Source organism: Phaenicophaeus curvirostris, chromosome 3 (assembly GCF_032191515.1).
Source record: "Phaenicophaeus curvirostris isolate KB17595 chromosome 3, BPBGC_Pcur_1.0, whole genome shotgun sequence".
NCBI lineage: Eukaryota > Metazoa > Chordata > Aves > Cuculiformes > Cuculidae > Phaenicophaeus > Phaenicophaeus curvirostris.
Genome location: NC_091394.1, coordinates 60,791,071 through 60,809,062, shown reverse-complemented (window position 1 = coordinate 60,809,062; position 17,992 = coordinate 60,791,071). Strand labels below are relative to the sequence as shown.

The following is a 17,992-nucleotide window of genomic DNA, read 5'->3' as shown; positions in this document are numbered from 1 at the left end:
AAAAGCAGAAAAGCTACAAAAGCCATCAGCATGGCGTAGCAAGTTACACATGTATATTTCATGCTAAACTGTGTAAACAATTCTAGGTACTTTTAACATCATACATCACTTCAGATCCTCAGGCAAGATGTAAGCAAAATATGACGTATGAACTCATGCCAACATATACAATGCTGATAAAGTTTATTAATTTTTTCATGTCCTCCTTACCCATCACCACCATCTGCTAACATGTCTGTCCCTCTCTGTTCAGCGGCAATGGCCTTTGCATCAGGCATGCCAACCCGTTCCAGAAAGCACAGTGCTGGATCGGCTCTCATAGAATTGTACTTCTCATAACCTGCATGCAGAGTGGAAGACAAATTTTTTTAAAAGCTATGACCAACTGCAAACAGAATATGTTTAGGCAGTAGAAGTATAATTTTCTGGATTCATTTATTTATTTTTAAATAAAACAAAGGAGCTGTCACCATGCTGGAAACAATCATTTAATTCGTGTAGTGAAATTTTTCATATTGGTAAATTCCATTAGCACAGAAACATTTTCACATCAATAACATTAATAAATAGTACATACTGAAGAAAGCATTCAATTTAAAGTCTTTATAAGGTGAAGTAAAAATCTTTCATAAGTGAAAAACTTCTTTAAGTTTCCTAGATGACATTCGCAGTGGTTCTGCACATTCTGCACTCCCTACTGGAAACATGCAGATGCGAATGAGAAAACACACAGACTCACACACATGCATTTTCTATAGCTCCACCCCTGCTGGAACCCTCAATGTAGGCTGCAAAAATGCTGTATACACGGGTTATACGTAAGGCCAACGAACCTGTCTTATTAGGTTTAGGATGATGCATGTCAGTAAGATGACACTGTTCCCTCTATGGTTTTCAAACTGCTGTTTGCTTTTTTACTGCCCAAGTTGACTAGATGGAAAATGGCAGATCCCAACAGTGCACTGCAGGAAAATGATTTTTAGACTAGACTCGCCTCAGCTGAGCCCACAAAACAGAGCTGCTGTACATAGGCAGAACAGCACAATTCAATTAGGATTTGTACTACAACACACTGCTCCTAACTGCTGTAGAGCCTCAAGCCAAACTGTAATCATGAAAGGTTTTATAAGCCATCATTCTCCCCTTTAGTCAGGCTGGGCTGCTGAGAATACCTCTGCGACCTCCAGAGAATTGGGATTATAATCAGGAATCGCTCACTGTATATATCATGCCAGCTCTGCATCCCCAGCCTTTCAAAGTTAACAAGGCTGCATCCCACTCAAGGGAGCCGGGAGTTCTCAACACTGACATTTGTGAAATATTGCTTGGAACAAAGCCCAGGAGGCACTTGTACAGATTAATAGCAGAGGTTAAGCCCACCGTCCACTTTGACACTGGTTGGCAGAGTTAGCAAGTGAAGCAGTGCTGGAAGCAAAGTTTATGGAGATCTATCTTACTATTTGGCTATTATTTAAACAAATATGGCTTTGTTTTATTTACAGCCAAGAAAGTAATGTTTTCTTCTCAAATGTTCTGCAAACATTTAAAAACAGCATCTGATATTTACAGCTCATATTAGATTTTTAATGCAGGCAAGGAAAAAAGGGAGATACAAGCCAACAGTTCTTTGGAACAATACTTGTTAATATTATGACTGAACAGTCCTACACACAGAAAGCTTTACAACTGAGTTTTGTTCAGAGTGAGACATCACTTACCATGTTTGAATACTCCAATTAAAAGGGATTTATCCGCCTCCTTATCCCACCAGTCTGCAGGAACTTCAGCATGGAATGGCTCAGGTATCCATATATCTACTTCACTGTAAAGATACCATCATTTACATTCTCAAAGGTGTTACTAGACAGAGATTTTTATTTTTTTTTTTAAGAAAAGAAAGTGGTTCACTGTTTTTTTTCTAAGTATGAACTGGAGGCAGGAACCCCCCAAAACCAACAGAGATATAGAAATACCTGGAAAAATAATTACAATGGTTAAAACCCCAAACAAACAAACCCCACAAAAAATCCTTTCCAGAACAACAACAAAAACCCAATATTAAGCTATTTTGGGAGTCAAATAACAATTGCTATCCATATGTGATTCATTTAAGGTCTCAGTATATTTTTAGTTTTCTTTTAACTTCAGATAGAATAGTTCTTTAATATTAGCAGAAACGAAAATCCGTTTCTGTCATTTCCCACATCATTCCCTCCTCCAAGAAAATTACCCACAGCATTTGATAAAATAATAAGGCTGCTTGAGAACAGTCATTTAAGAGATAAAGTATGACAACCTTTAACTGCTACATTATTATAGTACGTGCACTTTATAATAAAAAAGAAAAGCATCATAAAGCAAAAGTAAACCTGCACTTGCACTAACCTTGAGTCAGCACCCTCTAAGATCTTGTCTGCTTGGTCCCCTATAACTTCTTGTCGTAGATAGTAGAGCATGCGGACACGCAGCAGGACCCTGGAGAGGAAGGCAGAGGGGGGAAAAAGTTCTTAACTTCAGGACTGTTTGCCAACAGTGGCTTTTGGCAGCTGCTGCTGTTCATCCATCATCCTGCCAAGGCTGATTAGCCATGCTGTATGGTAGGCTTGAAGCGTGACAGATGGTGGCACATAATCACCTCTGTGTGGTGCTTTCTGCTGGCTTCCAACAGGCCTGCCTGGCAACCGCTTACACTGCACAGAGAGGGACCCAGCTCAGCCCAGCCCCGGCGCATTTCATTTAGTTCTACCTAGTGCAGCTTGTGAAGTTTAGACACGTACTCTACCACTGCCTCTGAAGTATTGAAGCAAGTTTGTAAACAACTGAGCAGATGGCTTTCAGTAACTGTTCTGCTTCATTATCTCGTAAAATTTCCTCAGCTGCTGCCTTAATACCATTTTTGGAAGCACATCAGAAGTTGTAGGAATAAACGAGATATAAAATCTGGTTTTACTACCTTACAATAAACCCTCAATATGGAATGTCAGGTTTTTCAGATTATACAACTTCTTGCTTCCGAGAATGGGGGAAGAAGAATAATCCCCCATTTCCCTTGGGAGTTATTAACTATTTTTATTCTTACAGTTCAAACTGCTATTTAATTTTACCTGTGTACAACCTAGCTGCTATAAGGAAATGAAAAATCTTCATTGCTCAGGCTTATTTTTCCCTATCTCGGCAATACTATAGTTGGTTTTGGAAGCAGTGTCAGGTGTTGTGGTCACACTTGAAGCTGCCAGGAGGGAGAATGGCAGAATCTGGGCTTTTCAAGGAGACTAGAAAAGAGGTCATCTCTGTAGAAAAAGTATCTACCTGAAAATAATCCTGCTTTCCTATGTTTACCCAATTCAGGGCACCCCCTGCTGCCTAGTCCATGAAGTAAAATCACTACCAGCTAAAATGGAGATTACTCAGCCTGCCCTCTCACTGTACCCAAATCCATCTCGGCAACTGTTGAATTGCTGCTTCTCCTGGAACAGCAAGGGTGACCAGGGAGGCAGTAATCTGATCACCCACTTGCATGAAAAATTTAGACCACCACCAGTTTAGAGAACTCCTCATTAGAGATCTGATACAACCAGAGCAATACCCGTTTCTACATGAGTTATTCAAGCAAACCTAGGAAGAGCAGGGATTTGATAGAAGGTCATGTCTACAATTCAAAACATGTCAGACATGCTTCTTTTTGTGTGCATGATAACTGGGACCAGTAAGATGTCCCTGCTCCCTGTGTGGCTATGTAAATAAGCTGTTAAAGGTCTCTGTCATCTTAGTATTAAGCAATAACAGCTGTTACATCAAGCCAAACAAGAGAAGCAGGGAAAAAACCCCAACATCAACTGAAAACCAGAGGCTGTCTGCACCTTTTAGGAGTCCTATGCATTAAAACAGCAGACATGTTACATAAGGACAGGGCACCAGTTCTTACAAAGTCAACTGCTACTGCTACCTTTTGAAATAAATTACTTATATTACTAATTGGCTTCTACCTCTGTTTGATTTTACCTAGGCTAAACATGTTGCTTCTACAATTCACTTAGTCCTGGTGGCTCTGGGCAGTGAAGGAAAAAATAGCAACTGAAAACATTCTTGTGCATTTATGTCTTCTTGATCCTTGATTTTGTTCTAGTGTATTATTACAAAAGCAATATTTTTAAATGAATTTAAGTCTGATCTGCAAACTGATATAACAAGTAATGAGGACAAGTTACCTGGGAGATCAAATTCTTTCCTGTAACATTATTTTAATTACCTTAAGAGCAAGTGAAATGTAACAACAAATCTGAGTAACAGTTTCAAAAAGAACCAGAAAGCAGTTTATTTGGATGTGCACTTGCTAACATAATTCTGTAAGTATCTGTTTTCATCAGCTGAGAATTAAGCTTGGTTAGCATCTGGAAAGGAGCTAATAAACCCCTTAAATGCCTTTCCTCCTTCACATCACACCCCCTATTGACAGGCCACAGGTACTTTTCAAATCAATAATTTCTTTCCAATAAACAGTATCAGTAAGACACTGCATATTCAAAACACAAAAGTAATTATGACCTTTCACTAACACTGCATGACATCTGTATGGTACACATACAATGAAGAGTATACATTTAAGAAGAAAACAACCTCCCCCTGAACCCATGACATTTTTGGCACAAAGGTTAGGTTCAATTTCTATAATGGAGAATATAGCAAGCAAAACTGAGATGGAGGACCAGGACATCAAAGAAAGGTGACACAAAATGAGTGTCAAAATCAAATACAACAAACTTTATCCCCAGAGGCTTTCCGTTTAGTACGACGTTTAGAATTTAAAAAATCAGATCAGGGCACTGATTCAGGTAAGAGCTCAGTGAAAAAAATTTATCTCAAACAAAGGAGAAAAGAACTACTCCGTATAACATGGACAGCAAGAGAGGAAGGGAGAAAACGAACGAAGAGAAGAGATACTCCCACACACCAGTGAACTACTACATGAAACTCTAGAAACTAAGAAATTGATATCTGAGTTTAACATCAAGGAACAGAACTTTAAGGACATCAGCCTGAGAGGCCCCACAAAAAGGGTAAGAAACAAACAGCTTTTGTTTAAAGACAGCCAGTTAAGAGAAAAAGACAGTGTAAAGATACAGTCTTTCCTTCATATGGTAAAAAGAATAACCTCATCTGATTCCATTTGTATTTAGTAAGTAGAAATCAATTCTTCAGAACTGTGTTTTAAGCGCTGATCAGACATAAAAGAGCTTACAGAAGTTGCCAGATATCTGTTAAGATGATTACCCCCAAATTAAAAAGTAATAACGGGCCTTTACATCCTGTTAAATGGCCCTGTGTTCCATTAAAAATATCCAAGAGTAGTTGTGGGCTTTTCAAAAGCATGTAGTAAAAAACCCTTTAAAATTAAATATTTATTAATACTTACTTATTACAGTGATGCTTGAGGTGTTTTCTATAGCTGTCTTCTTGAAATAATACATCTGGATTACAGGTTGTGAGCCAATCAGCATCTTGCAGCATTGGCTGTGAACTCTGGGCTTTTACTTTCTTGCCTTTCCTCCCTCTGGGCACTGGTGCTGACAGACCTACATAAAACCCCAAGATTTCTTACACCATCTGAATAAAAAAAGCTCTTGCCTCAAACCGCATTACAAACGCACGTTTAAAGCTAAGTACCACTCCTACATTAATTCGTGGGCAACACAACCACCAAAAACTGAACAGCAACAGAATTCAGTATAGAAAACTGCAAATAACTAAATAAATCAAAACTTCCATGCAAATGTAGGTGTGAAGATTTCAGAAATTCAGAGTGCCAGCCAGAAAATGGTGTTATATAAATATTTCTTGTAAAAATTCTCATGAATCTGCATGGCCATAAGGAAAAAAGCTTTCCAATTTCTGGCAATTTTAAAAAGATTAAACTGCAGCAGTAGGTTCCACTCAAAAATTACACTAGAACATTTGCTCAAAATGAACTGAAGGGAAAGAGCACAGTATTCTACAAAGTAGCTGAGGGAGGCTTCCCCTTTAAGTACAGACCAAGTCAAAGCCCACCTTACTCATAAAATCTGACAAGATCCTACAACATGTCAGAATGGCTATAGTTTAAACTAAATACATAGCATGACTGAAGCAATTCTTTACTAGCATCATTATTTGATTGTGGTGGACATACCGGAATGATTAACCAAAGCTCGAGTTTGCCCATCTGCAGTTGGAGCGATCAGATCCCAGATGAAACTTTTGATATTTTCATCCCCTTTGTAATGATTAAGACAATATACCAAGATAGTCCGGCAGATGGTTTCCACATCTTGTTCTGTTAGCTGACGTTTATAGCGCCCATGTGAGAGGATGTCAGTCCACCGACCCCAGCTATAAGAAAAATATGTTCAATACAACAGCCAGGGCACTGGTATTTTAATTCACGACTTTCAATTTAACTCTGGGTACCAAGCAAGTTGGGACCTTCTGTGTTAGCACTAATGCATTTCACATTTGCAGGTTACGGCAGGGAATCCAACCTCCAGCACCGAAGAGTTAAGAATGTTTATTTTACAGAACAGGCAATAAGTTCACTGCTCGTAAAGCTGCACTTGAACTACAGTCAAAATAATAAAGTACATATGCTTAACTCTAATGGTCCCAGTAAGCTACGAATAGGAAATAGCCAATTCCTACAATCATGGGATTTGGGGAATCATTCTTATTTTGATCCTGAAATCCATTATTAGCAATTACAGTACACAACTTCCTAAGATACAGTAATTCTGAAGCCCACCATGTTAGCAGTCAAATACAGCTACTTGCTTGCAAAGAGATAAAATTCAAATTGGTAAATCCAATGGGGAAAACAATGTATCAAAATGTAAGTGCTGACAAAATACCAGAATCTGTTTTGGAAACCTCTAGACTGACTGTTGATTCCACAACCAGATCATTCTTTACAAATACACACTATTATTCTCCACAACACTTGTGAAAGAGATTAAACTTCAGTAACTCAGGAATTCTTTACACTGAGAAATTAGAAACAAAGATTCTGTCACCGCAAAACTACGTAACTTACCAATGAGCTCACAGGCATCTGTGAGAGATTTGGACACTTTAAGCTAAATAACATATATAAACAACTTATACATATGTATGCATATATATGCAACTTAAAATTTCACTGACATGTATACAGTGTAACGAGGTAAAGGTTACACAGCAAGAGATTATGTGAACATATCCAAGAGAAGGATGAGCTATTCACTATATATCATTACTGTATTTTCAGTTCTTTAGACACAATCAGTATATTTAATCTGTATATCCTTACCCATAAACCAACAAGTTCTTTTCCACCCTGAAACATTCACTTCTTGCATAACCCTGTGATTTGTCCTGAGGCCTACGAGGCTTTGTGCTAGGCTTTTCTTCAGAATCACTTTCCAGGTCTGAAAACTCCATCAGTTCATCTTCTTTGACTGCACTGTACAGTCTGGTTTGCTTTCTAACTCTTGGTGTATCAATAACTAAGTTATTCTAAAATGAAAGTGAAAATGCAGAAAATTAGGAGGGGGAAATGTTCAGTTTAATTGTACTAGGAACTATCATAAAGCTCTTACCCTTCCATTTAAAGCATCAATATCCAGCTCAGCTTTCTTTGCCCATTTCTGCCAAAAATTAGGGTCATCCAAGGAAATGTCTGTCCTGTTCCCAGATGCAACAAAACTAGCCTAGTAAATGTGAAAACACACACACTGTTTTCTAAACTGCATGCAACAAAAAATATGTTTTCACTGGTAAATACAATACTTAGGGCTTATAAAATGGTAGTTTCAAGAAAGGGAAAAGTTATTCCTGCAAATTATCATGACGGGAAATACAGATATCCCAACAAAGCAAGCAAAATATCTGAGACAAGTACACTGAAGAATTAAATTGACCCAGAAAGTAATTTATTAGTACTTTTATCTATCCTGGACACATTTTATTAATTTTCCTCTGAATGTCAATGCACACCTTTGCAAATGTTGAGCCTTTTCCTTCAGATTCAATAGTAATTGTGTGTGTTCGCCTTAAGAGAATCTGATCAATATCCTCTTCACAAAACTTAGACCCTTCATCTTCTTCATCCATCAGAGCTCCATATGCCCCCTTTCGAAGAAGATCTTCTATTTCTTTCTTAGAAAGCTGTTGCACCTATAAAATGCAAGACAACATTTTGGGGTTTTTTTTGACATCAGCCAATGTGTACATCTGACAGCATGATCAGACTGATTGTCCTCTAACTTAGCATTTTAAGAATTGAAACTCTAAGATAAAGTGGTGTCAGTCAATTAAATATTCATGCTGAAGTCACCTTTACAAGAATATAAACAACAAAATTTTTAGGGTGAAGCTATACGAGCGGTTTAAACAATTTAATAACTTATTGTCACTGAATCCCTTTACTTTAGCTCTGATGACTGCTAAATTCCTCCTAGATTTAACTTACTAACCCAACAAAAAGCTAAACCAAAAAGAAGTCCAAACACAAAAGCCAAACGGCTACGCCAAAAAAAAAAAAAAAAAAAACTGATTAAAACAACTCCAGATAGTGCCAAAATCAACATAATGTAAAGGATGGAATGACGAGTATTGGTGAGGATTGAGGGAACATGACTCCACCTGCCCCCTTTTGGCAATAAGCGAGCCACTAGATCGGTTGAGCCAGCTCATGTAGCCTTGCCCTTAATCAACCCTACTTTAAATACATGCCATACACCATCTGAAAACCACTGTTTCTCCAGCTAAAATGCAAACAAGCAAGGGAAGTATTACACATTCACAGCATTTGTAGAGCATGCATCTTAATATATCAGTCCTTACCCCGTTTGTAGCATTTTCTCTTCCACTCATAGACTGTAGCACAGCCTTATCAAGGCCAAGCTTCAAGCTAGCTTTGTCAAACATTTCCCTTTCATAAGAATTCCTTGTTATCAACCTGTAAATTTTCACTGATTTGCTCTGTCCTATTCTGTGACATCGTGCTTGAGCCTGGTAAACAAAACCCAATACTCAGTTACAGGTGACAAAAGGAAGAAAAATATTTAAAATAATCAGTACAGAGAACTTACTTCAGAAGTTATTGCTTTCAATATAAATATTCATCTCTATGCTTTCAAAAGAGGGACAATGGGTAATTTATCTTGTAGGTTAAGAACATTTCACCACAAAAAGGCAAAGGAAAGTTTTCAATAAAATAATCTCTCGCAATATTACCTGCAGATCATTTTGGGGGTTCCAGTCTGAATCAAAAATGATGCAGGTATCAGCAGCAGTAAGATTAATGCCCAAACCTCCTGCCCTTGTACACAGCAGGAAAACAAACCTATCAGAATCAGGTCTTGAAAACCTGTCAATAGCTGCCTGACGCAAGTTGCCTCTTACTCGGCCATCAATTCGTTCATACGGGTACCTGAAATAAAGATACATTATAAGGAGAACGTTACTGCAATGGCATTGCTTCTTGTAAGAATATGCAATTTTAAAAAAAGGAAAATACGCTACTACAAGGTCAAAGAAACTACAACAAACTGAATGACTGTTCCTGTATCCACTAACTTCATCAGTTGAACTTTGTTTCTTGCTTTGTGTCTTTTTGTGAAGAACATACTTTCACTCCAAGGACTGAAATAGACATTCAGGCTTAAGCTAAAGCACTCTAGAGCCACCACAACATTTAACTGAATAGTAAACTAACAGGTTTTAAGCTCCCTATGCGAGGTCATTTTATATTCACCAGAAAGAAATATCTCAGGACTTGCAACTTAGTTGGATCGCTACAGAAAATACTGTAAAGTGTTTGAATTTCATCCCTTTTTGATAGGGATTACTCGCAGGTTAAACCCTGTAGCCACCAAGGAAAGCACAGTTTATTTAGAATTGTATTATATTGTTGCTCTCACCGTCTTTGAATGAGGTAGTCTTCCAGTATGTCCAAGCAGCGCACCATCTGGGAAAAGATAAGCACCCTGTGGCCACCAGCCTTCAGTTTTGGCAGCAGCTTGTCAATCAGTACTAGCTTGCCAGCAGCCTGGATCATTGCCTGGAGCTGAAAATCTGGAGAGTCGGCATTGTGTGTTTCTTTAAACTCTTCCAAAATTTTCTCTTCAGCACCTGCAAAGATTGGACAGCAAAACATGAACACTGTAAAGGGTTTTATTAATAAACAATGCGCTTGCCTTCAATACCCTATAGAAACTGCAGGAATGTTTTAAGCATTATGTGAATAAACATTTATAAAAAACATAAAGCTTAGATTTAAAGCAAACATATACACAAATTGAGCACAAATAAAATGTAACTTCGAGCATTTGTTCTTTTCTTTCCTCTTTTAACAGGAGTAAAGCCTTTCCTAAATAAATTTATACAACTATTTGATGCACACAATTTAATGAAAAATAAAGATAAAAGATTAACAAATAAACCATATTCCAAAGGATCAAATGGATTTTCTGTCCTTTTTAAAATGCAACATGAAAGAAAAAAGATCTCATTTCCACAGGAAAATACAAGGAATACAAATCACATTTGATGTCTGTGCTTCTAAGACTAAAACCAGGCTTAAACATGCACACAGCCTGGACCTGCTCCTTCCATTAATAATTATAGAATCGAAATCCAAACAATCAAAAAACTAATTTTGGGAGGGTAAAAGTGGAATAAGCAGCTTTGAAATTATTCTTTTGCCTTCTACTTAGATTTCTTTTCTCTATATATTTTTTGTTCGGTGTGATGAAGCTATCCAATGTATATATTCCTTACAGAATTAGTCAAAAGTTTTTTCTGGCCACTCTCTTTGCCTATGAATGATATGCACAACAGCAAACATTTCTTGCATTGCTTATACAGAATACAGATCAAGTTCAAGCTTTCTCTTCAAACTCTCCTATGCTTTTATTTTGTTTGTGTGTCACTTCTACAAACACTGGACTACTCCAAGAATTATCAGATTACTGTTCTTAGCTATGTGAAAGGTTACGGACCTCCATTCTAAGCTTATTTCACACACACACAAACAACCCCTTGTATTTTTTGAGCTGTCTTTTTGAATCCCTCTGGTTTTTGTTTTTTTTAAAACTCAAAATGTAGTTTATATAATAACGATACCTTCTATTATATTCAGCTTCAATACTGCTTTTGAGTAACACAAGGAAAGGTGGGAGGGCTGCGGGAGGGGAAATGAACAACTTACTGCCAGGCTTCTGCTGAGCGTTTCTCTCTGTTCCCAGTTCTAAGTAGATGCCTGTAAACAAACACGCTAACGCACCCTCTCTGTGTGATTGCTGGTTCAGTGCCTACTGTAATCTGGTGTCTTAACTAGATACCACCCTAAGCAGGCCATCTGACAGATTCCGATTACTCAATAGCCATGTACTACTAGCTTTTACAGAACTTAACGGACTCAATACATGACTGCACTTGAAGGTAGTTTTACATCCCTGAATTTTCCTTATCTGGATTCCCTACTCCAAATGTTACTGATTCTAATGGTTTGCATGCAAGAAAAATAAATCCCTGTGAAAACAGTACAATCAGACACTCCTTCAAGTTCCCTTCAATCATACCACTTCCCATCTTGTAAAATGGGTAGAATTTTGAGTAGTAAATTTCAGATCTTGTACTGAGCTTCAGCAATTTCAGGATACAGTAAGCTGTCAAGTAGTTTATATACAGTAATTTCAGTTCATTTTCTTGGTTACATCATTTTTTTCTTACTGAATTGCTATACCCAAATTCAAGTTTCACTACTACAAAGTAAGCCAGTAGGCAAACACAACACATGCAAAAGCAAACCACCTAAGCCAAGCACGACACAGAAAACTTTCAAACAGTTCTAATGAATGGTGAATTTTCAGTATCAGGATTTGGCCTCAACAAGGTCTGCTGCCATAACAGATCATAACCCCCAAAATCTGTTCTTCCAATAACCCAATCTGAGTTAAGCCCTAATGTCTTTTTCATTTCTACTTCAATTGCAATTAAGTGAGGTACATGATGTAACCTTTTATACAGAAGTTACTTAATGTAGTACCAGTAGGTCTGTAATGCTAGCTCCTATCCTAGTTGATTTTCAGTAGGGGATGAAAGGAAGGTGTTTAAATGTGTGCTTGGTGCATCAGGGATACTCCACTTCCACCTGGAATTATAAGAGGCTCACAGGGCTCAAGAGGCCATAAGAAACAGTGTTAGAAACCTTTCCAGCATTCAACACTTTAGGATGTAAGTACAGAGGCACATCCCCTACTGCTGGCTCTTGGAGACAGAGGAAAATGAATGATGTATAAATACTTGAGAGTAGTTGCTATGGAGAAAACAAGGAGTCCATCTCTTAAAAAAATGACAGACAATGCTTTGCCCAAGCTGGCTGGGGAACACACAAAATGCAGGAACTCTCTCTAGAAGTCAACTCAAAGACAGTCTCAACACTGTTTGGGGGAGTCTTCTCCCCTCCACTGAGTAGATCTACCAATCAAGAAACAAACCAGAAAAATCACTCTGCACTCAACTCCTACCATGCTACTTCTATCACATAACTTTCTGTGGCTCTCAACTGAAAATTATCTAGAAGACTTGCTTGGAACTCTTAGGCAAAACAAAACATATGGTATTCTACCTGGATATTCAAACGCACACGCAGTACTGCTTGCTCACAAAACCTATAAACTTGGAATAAAATGAGAAGTACTCAGACACCTTCATAAGAGTAGTTAAGTCTCAAGAATTTGCTGCTGCAACAAATCATTCATCAGGAAAACCCTATACAACATTATGTACTACCGCTGCAAGACCTCTTAGTAGAACTATAATAAAACTACGCCATCACTCTAAGTACAAAGATGTTAATTATCAATCAACAAAATAAAACCTCAAGTTCAGACAACTACAGGATGTAGGCTTATTTTCTGTCCTAGAACTACAAGGAATCATTTGTTTAGTTCCATCTTCACACTAATAACAGTCAGGATTTATTTATATTTCCCTCAAATATGAACGCCTGACCCACCTGCCATGTTGCTGCCTGACAGCAACCAAGCCCAAATGTTTAAAAGTCACAAAAAACGTTATAAAGGCAGAAGTGTTCAAGAGACAAACCCACCTCCCTTTATTAGGGTTACGATACAGTCATCAAAAAACACTTGGAATTTTCTATATAGCCACCTGGACTTCAGCAGCCTCTAACAGATACTAAACAACACAAGGCTCGTGAAGAGAACAAATCACTGTTGTAGGCATCACTGTAAGCACCACTCATGAACCCTGAAAAAACCCCAAGTAGTTACAATATATTCAGGTAATTTCTTTCAGCAAACATGAAATGAGGAAAAATGGCAAGGTTAAAACTAGATGAAAAACAAAAAATGTAAAAAGCATCAAGTTTAGAAGCTCATAACCTAAGCATACTAAACTGTTTTCTGGTAAACTCATTTATATAATGAGTTAGCTTAAAACAAAGAACCAATCGACAAGAAAAACTACAACAGAACCATAAAGCTACTTTAGAGTACGCTTATCTGAGTTTAAAAACAGAACAGCCCCACCAGCATGGCTGAGTTCTAATACTTTTGGAGTAACCTTGTATGACGTCTTTGGAATAGTTACTTGCACATGAAATATAATTAGATGTCATTTAGTGAATCAGTTTAAACATTTGCCCCCCTCCCCATTTAAACAAAAATTGTCAAGAAAAATCCCTGTAAAAGCACTGCAATATGGAAGTCATACAATAAAAAAAAACCCTGAAATCACATATGGCTCTTGAACAAAACAGTCTTTCATCAAGAAGCTTATAACCATCAATTAAACCAAAGAGCTGTTAAACAAGAAAGTAGTAGAATGCAGCCCTGTACAGAGGCTTGTCTTACGTGCTCAAAGGGAAGACTTGATTTGACCAACTCATACAAGCTTAGCGTACTTCAGAAAAGTATAGCTAGCTGGTTCATCATAAGGTTTGTTACTGAACAGGGTCCCCACAGTCAAAGCACCACGATTGTCCAGGAACATATGGATCGTACTCCTAGTCATATGATTTAGTTCTACGTAGTGCTGCGAGGAGCAGGGAGTTGGACTTGACGATTCTTATGGGTTCCTTCCAACTTGAAATATTCTATGATTCTATGATCTAAAACCAATAGCATCACACTGAAAAAGAGTACTGGCGATTAAATTCTAAGATGACGTTCACACAAACCTTTTCCCAACTAGTTAAGTTAGGAAAATGAACTGACAATATGCGGCCATAAAAGCAGTTCTGATCATCATCTCTTACTCCTAAAGTTTTATTCAGAAATTTATAAGTTACTTTCTCTCTATGTTCTATGGGAAGAAAATAAGAGGCAGCTAACTATCACTCTGAAGAAAAAATTGCCTTATTTATGCCAGCATCCAACAACCTGCATAACTGAAGTGTTGTTTGTCGTAAGTAAAAGAAAGGAAAACATCATAATACCAACATTAACTCTGCCAGGGCTGTGAAGCCTTGGAAAAAAGCAGCATGTATGTCTTCAAAACCAATGCTGTCCTGGCTAGCAGACATCCATATCTAAAAGAACAAATAGGCTATCTCACTTTTCCATTTAAAATAAATTAATAAATGAAAAGACGCATTAGAATAGAATTTCTAACTTACTAAACTTCCTTACAACCATTTTTTGAATAAGGAGAGAAACAGGAGGCCTACCATTAATAAGGTACGGATGATTGCAGCATTTTCTTAGTTCCATCATAGTGTTTAAAAGATTCGGTACATTTGCCTGACCTCCACCCTTGGAAAGAAATGTGAAATTCTTTTCAAGAATAGCACGGTAGTATTTCTTCTGAATATTTGTCAGCTCAACTTCAATGATGGTTTCTTCTTTGGGGGCCAGGTTCTTTTCTACATCCTCCTTGAGACGTCTCAGCATCATTGGTTTCAAAATAGCTTGGAGTTTTTGCACCTAGGAAATACATGTTCAATAAATAATTGAAATAAAACTGCAAGGATTCAAATACGTATTTCTGAATTTCCTTAATTCTAAAATCCTTCTTCCCTGCTCAGATCCCAAGTACACAGCATTTTTAAAAAAAATCTTTTCTCAGTGTTGTAGAGACTGAGTTCTCCTTGTGAACTCAATGACATATACACTGCTAAAGTCAACTTCTAGTGTGCAACCCTTCTGTGTAGTGAATATTATTAAACAGACCTCTCTTAGAAATATCCTTCTAAACAAGGACAGTACTGCATATCAGATATGCAGAGCTATCGCTAAGTAAGCACAGCTATATAAGCAAATATGACTGTAAAATCAAGTTTTGCAGTTAACTTCTAACCACTAAACACAGTGTTTAACATTATTTTTTCCCTTTATATACCTGCTTCTAATTATTTTCTTACTTCCCTAGTTTTGAGATTCACTGAAGTAAAAAACTTTTTAGTTTAGTCCTTGTCTCAGAATGAAAATATTTTATTTCTGTAAATAATTTTAACACTCTGGTAACACTTTGATTTTCAGCGCCTCCAGGTTTTGCAGCATATACTTTCAAGACACATCCTAAATGAGGGAGAGGGAAGAAATGTACATTTTTTAAAAAAAAATTATCTAAGATTTGTCAAGTTCTTGTAAAGGCTCTTACATAAAAAACTCAAACACATTCCACATAGGAAGAAACTGGCAATTAGATTGCTTTATGTGGCCTCTCAAAGTACAAACCACCTCAGTGCTTTACAGCTGACAATTCACCCTGAAACTGGTCATCATCTACCTAATGTGGAGCTGCACAGCAGAAACGAGAAAAGAAGATACTTTCTCCTGAATTGAAATAATTCCCTTAGCAACTTCAGAAGAAAAAAGATAGCATGGAGGGATAACAATACAAACCCCACATGGAATAGGATTGCAAAGAATGCAGAAGAAAACCCAAATCATCAACACAATCTCTCCCATCACTTGAAAGCTAAATCAAACTCCAAACCATCTAATGGCATGTCAGCAGAGGAGGGACTCCTTCCAAAACTTGTGGGCCCAAGCCACCCAGGCTCCAACTCTGCCGATGGCATTATTTTACTAGTATTTCCACATATGGCTTCAGAAATTTCCAGTTCTGCTCTGCTAACACTTTGAGCTGGGCACACAGAAGCTAAGTTGAGAATGAGGCTATATTAACTCCAGCTCAAACACTATATTAACAGGACTACATGGCTTCTGGATCAGAGCTGGCTCACTTCCAATCAGGTCAGAGTCGAGCCTGACTGGCATGCAACTGTCTGCACAATCTGTGGAAACATATCCTAGGATTCCCTCAGGACACACGATGATTTTTCCAAGAGGTAAGGGGCTGGTGGGGCGGGACAACTGTTCTGTGGTTTAGACTATTACCTAATGGAAGAGTCGCTCTTAATGAAGTTAAGAAAATCAAGCAGTTCACACTTAGAAATAGCATAAATTGCGTTTTCAAACAAAGCCAACATGAAGTCACATAAAAATGCATGAAATTGTGAAGTCAGGTTATCAGAGGGTGCAATGGGCCAAATTAAGGGGCCTCAATTAAGATGCCATACTTCACTTAACTCCTAATGTTAAGATGATTTACTTGTTACCTATTGACTTTTAACAATATTTTCATACATAAAAGAAGAAATTTAAGTTTTAAATATGCTATCAAAAACTTTTATATTTTAGATCTAAAGCATGCTGCATTGACTATCTTTAATTTTACATTGATTCATGCATTTCTTTTATAGGACAGCTGAGAAATCGGGTTTTGAGCCAGTCAAAAACCACCTCTCTCTGTTTGGTTACCTCTTGCTAAACTAGGTTTCAAATATGTTCCTGTTTGCACAGAAGTCATTAATATAACTCTCAGATGTTCCCTTCACACAGGTTAGAGGACAGTCCCCTTACTGCGAGACTGACGCTTAAGGAAGAATGTCAATTGACAAGTTAATTCTTTTAGAAAAAACAAGCAATTCTAGAAGTATTTTCATCCAGCAACTGTTACAAGACACTCCACCCCCATTTTTAAATACCACATTTTAAACAAAAAGCAACTTTCCCTGTTTTTATGGACAAAGGATACGAAAAAAAGCGATAAGGCAAAATTACTCTTGCTCAAAAGTAACAAACTCAACAAAATGAAAAACAAAAAACAGGGATAAAGCTACTGCGGTCTTCCAGAAGGTAAATAGGTATTATTTGTAAAAGCAAGTAATGAAATTCAGATATAATAAAATGGATACATTCACAATATCTAAATACAAAACTAGGTATGCACAAGAAACTTACCTGTTCTTCAGTTTTGAGATCACCAAATTCTTGCATGAACGTGGTTTCTGATGGGAAGCGACCTGGTTCCAAGAAGTGAAGCAAGCTAAATAGCTCTTCTACTGTATTTTGCAAAGGGGTTCCAGTAAGCAGCACTTTATGTTCCTGAAAGGTTAAGAAACAGTTGCCTAGAAATTCATCTAAATATATTTTCATACAATACATAATAATACAATAAACTTCTAAATGCCAAAGTAACACTTATCCCATCACATCCAGTATAAATCCATCAATTTACCACACCTCCAATAGACCTCAGGGCAAAAATCTCTTCAGGGTAGGTGCGCATTTCTAACATAGGAAACCTGAAGCAGAATCCTACTTCCTATCTATGCACAACAAGACTGGCAGAGACAAGAGGAAAAGCTGCGTTTGCTTTAGAGGAGGAGCCCAGAAAGGTTAAGTAGCTAGACCAAGGTGAAACAAAGTGTAGGAGAATCAGAACTGAAATGAGAAGTCCCATATCTCCATCTACAGCCACATCTGTAAGCTCAGCTTTTTAACAGCAACCAAATCAAGGAAAATAAATCATATACAGCCTTATTACAAGCTTTCATTCATTGAGCCTCAAGACTCTTTCAAGAAAAGTACTGTTAATAAACAGAGATAAAGAAACTAAAAAGGGATGCCTAGGTCACCAGCACTCGTGTAAACTAGTAGTTATGCCA

At 37.5% G+C, this 17,992-nt stretch overlaps 1 protein-coding gene across 4 annotated transcripts in view; it reads right to left on the bottom strand.

Moving 5' to 3' along the window:
* Nucleotides 1-17,992, bottom strand: part of CHD7 (chromodomain helicase DNA binding protein 7) — a 131,055-nt gene that overhangs the window by 10,088 nt on the left and 102,975 nt on the right. For 3 of the 4 annotated variants that reach the window (XM_069854153.1, XM_069854151.1, XM_069854152.1), the window contains exons 14-26: nucleotides 17,286-17,429; nucleotides 14,705-14,960; nucleotides 9,930-10,140; nucleotides 9,244-9,439; nucleotides 8,851-9,018; nucleotides 8,002-8,181; nucleotides 7,605-7,715; nucleotides 7,316-7,521; nucleotides 6,167-6,366; nucleotides 5,414-5,573; nucleotides 2,386-2,475; nucleotides 1,719-1,822; nucleotides 211-340 (exon numbers count right to left, since the gene is read on the bottom strand). In XM_069854153.1, the coding sequence (XP_069710254.1) occupies nucleotides 211-340; nucleotides 1,719-1,822; nucleotides 2,386-2,475; nucleotides 5,414-5,573; nucleotides 6,167-6,366; nucleotides 7,316-7,521; nucleotides 7,605-7,715; nucleotides 8,002-8,181; nucleotides 8,851-9,018; nucleotides 9,244-9,439; nucleotides 9,930-10,140; nucleotides 14,705-14,960; nucleotides 17,286-17,429 (2,156 nt within the window). The remainder of the gene's footprint in view (nucleotides 1-210; nucleotides 341-1,718; nucleotides 1,823-2,385; nucleotides 2,476-5,413; nucleotides 5,574-6,166; nucleotides 6,367-7,315; nucleotides 7,522-7,604; nucleotides 7,716-8,001; nucleotides 8,182-8,850; nucleotides 9,019-9,243; nucleotides 9,440-9,929; nucleotides 10,141-14,704; nucleotides 14,961-17,285; nucleotides 17,430-17,992) is intronic. The other variant, XM_069854154.1, reaches the window with a different exon arrangement.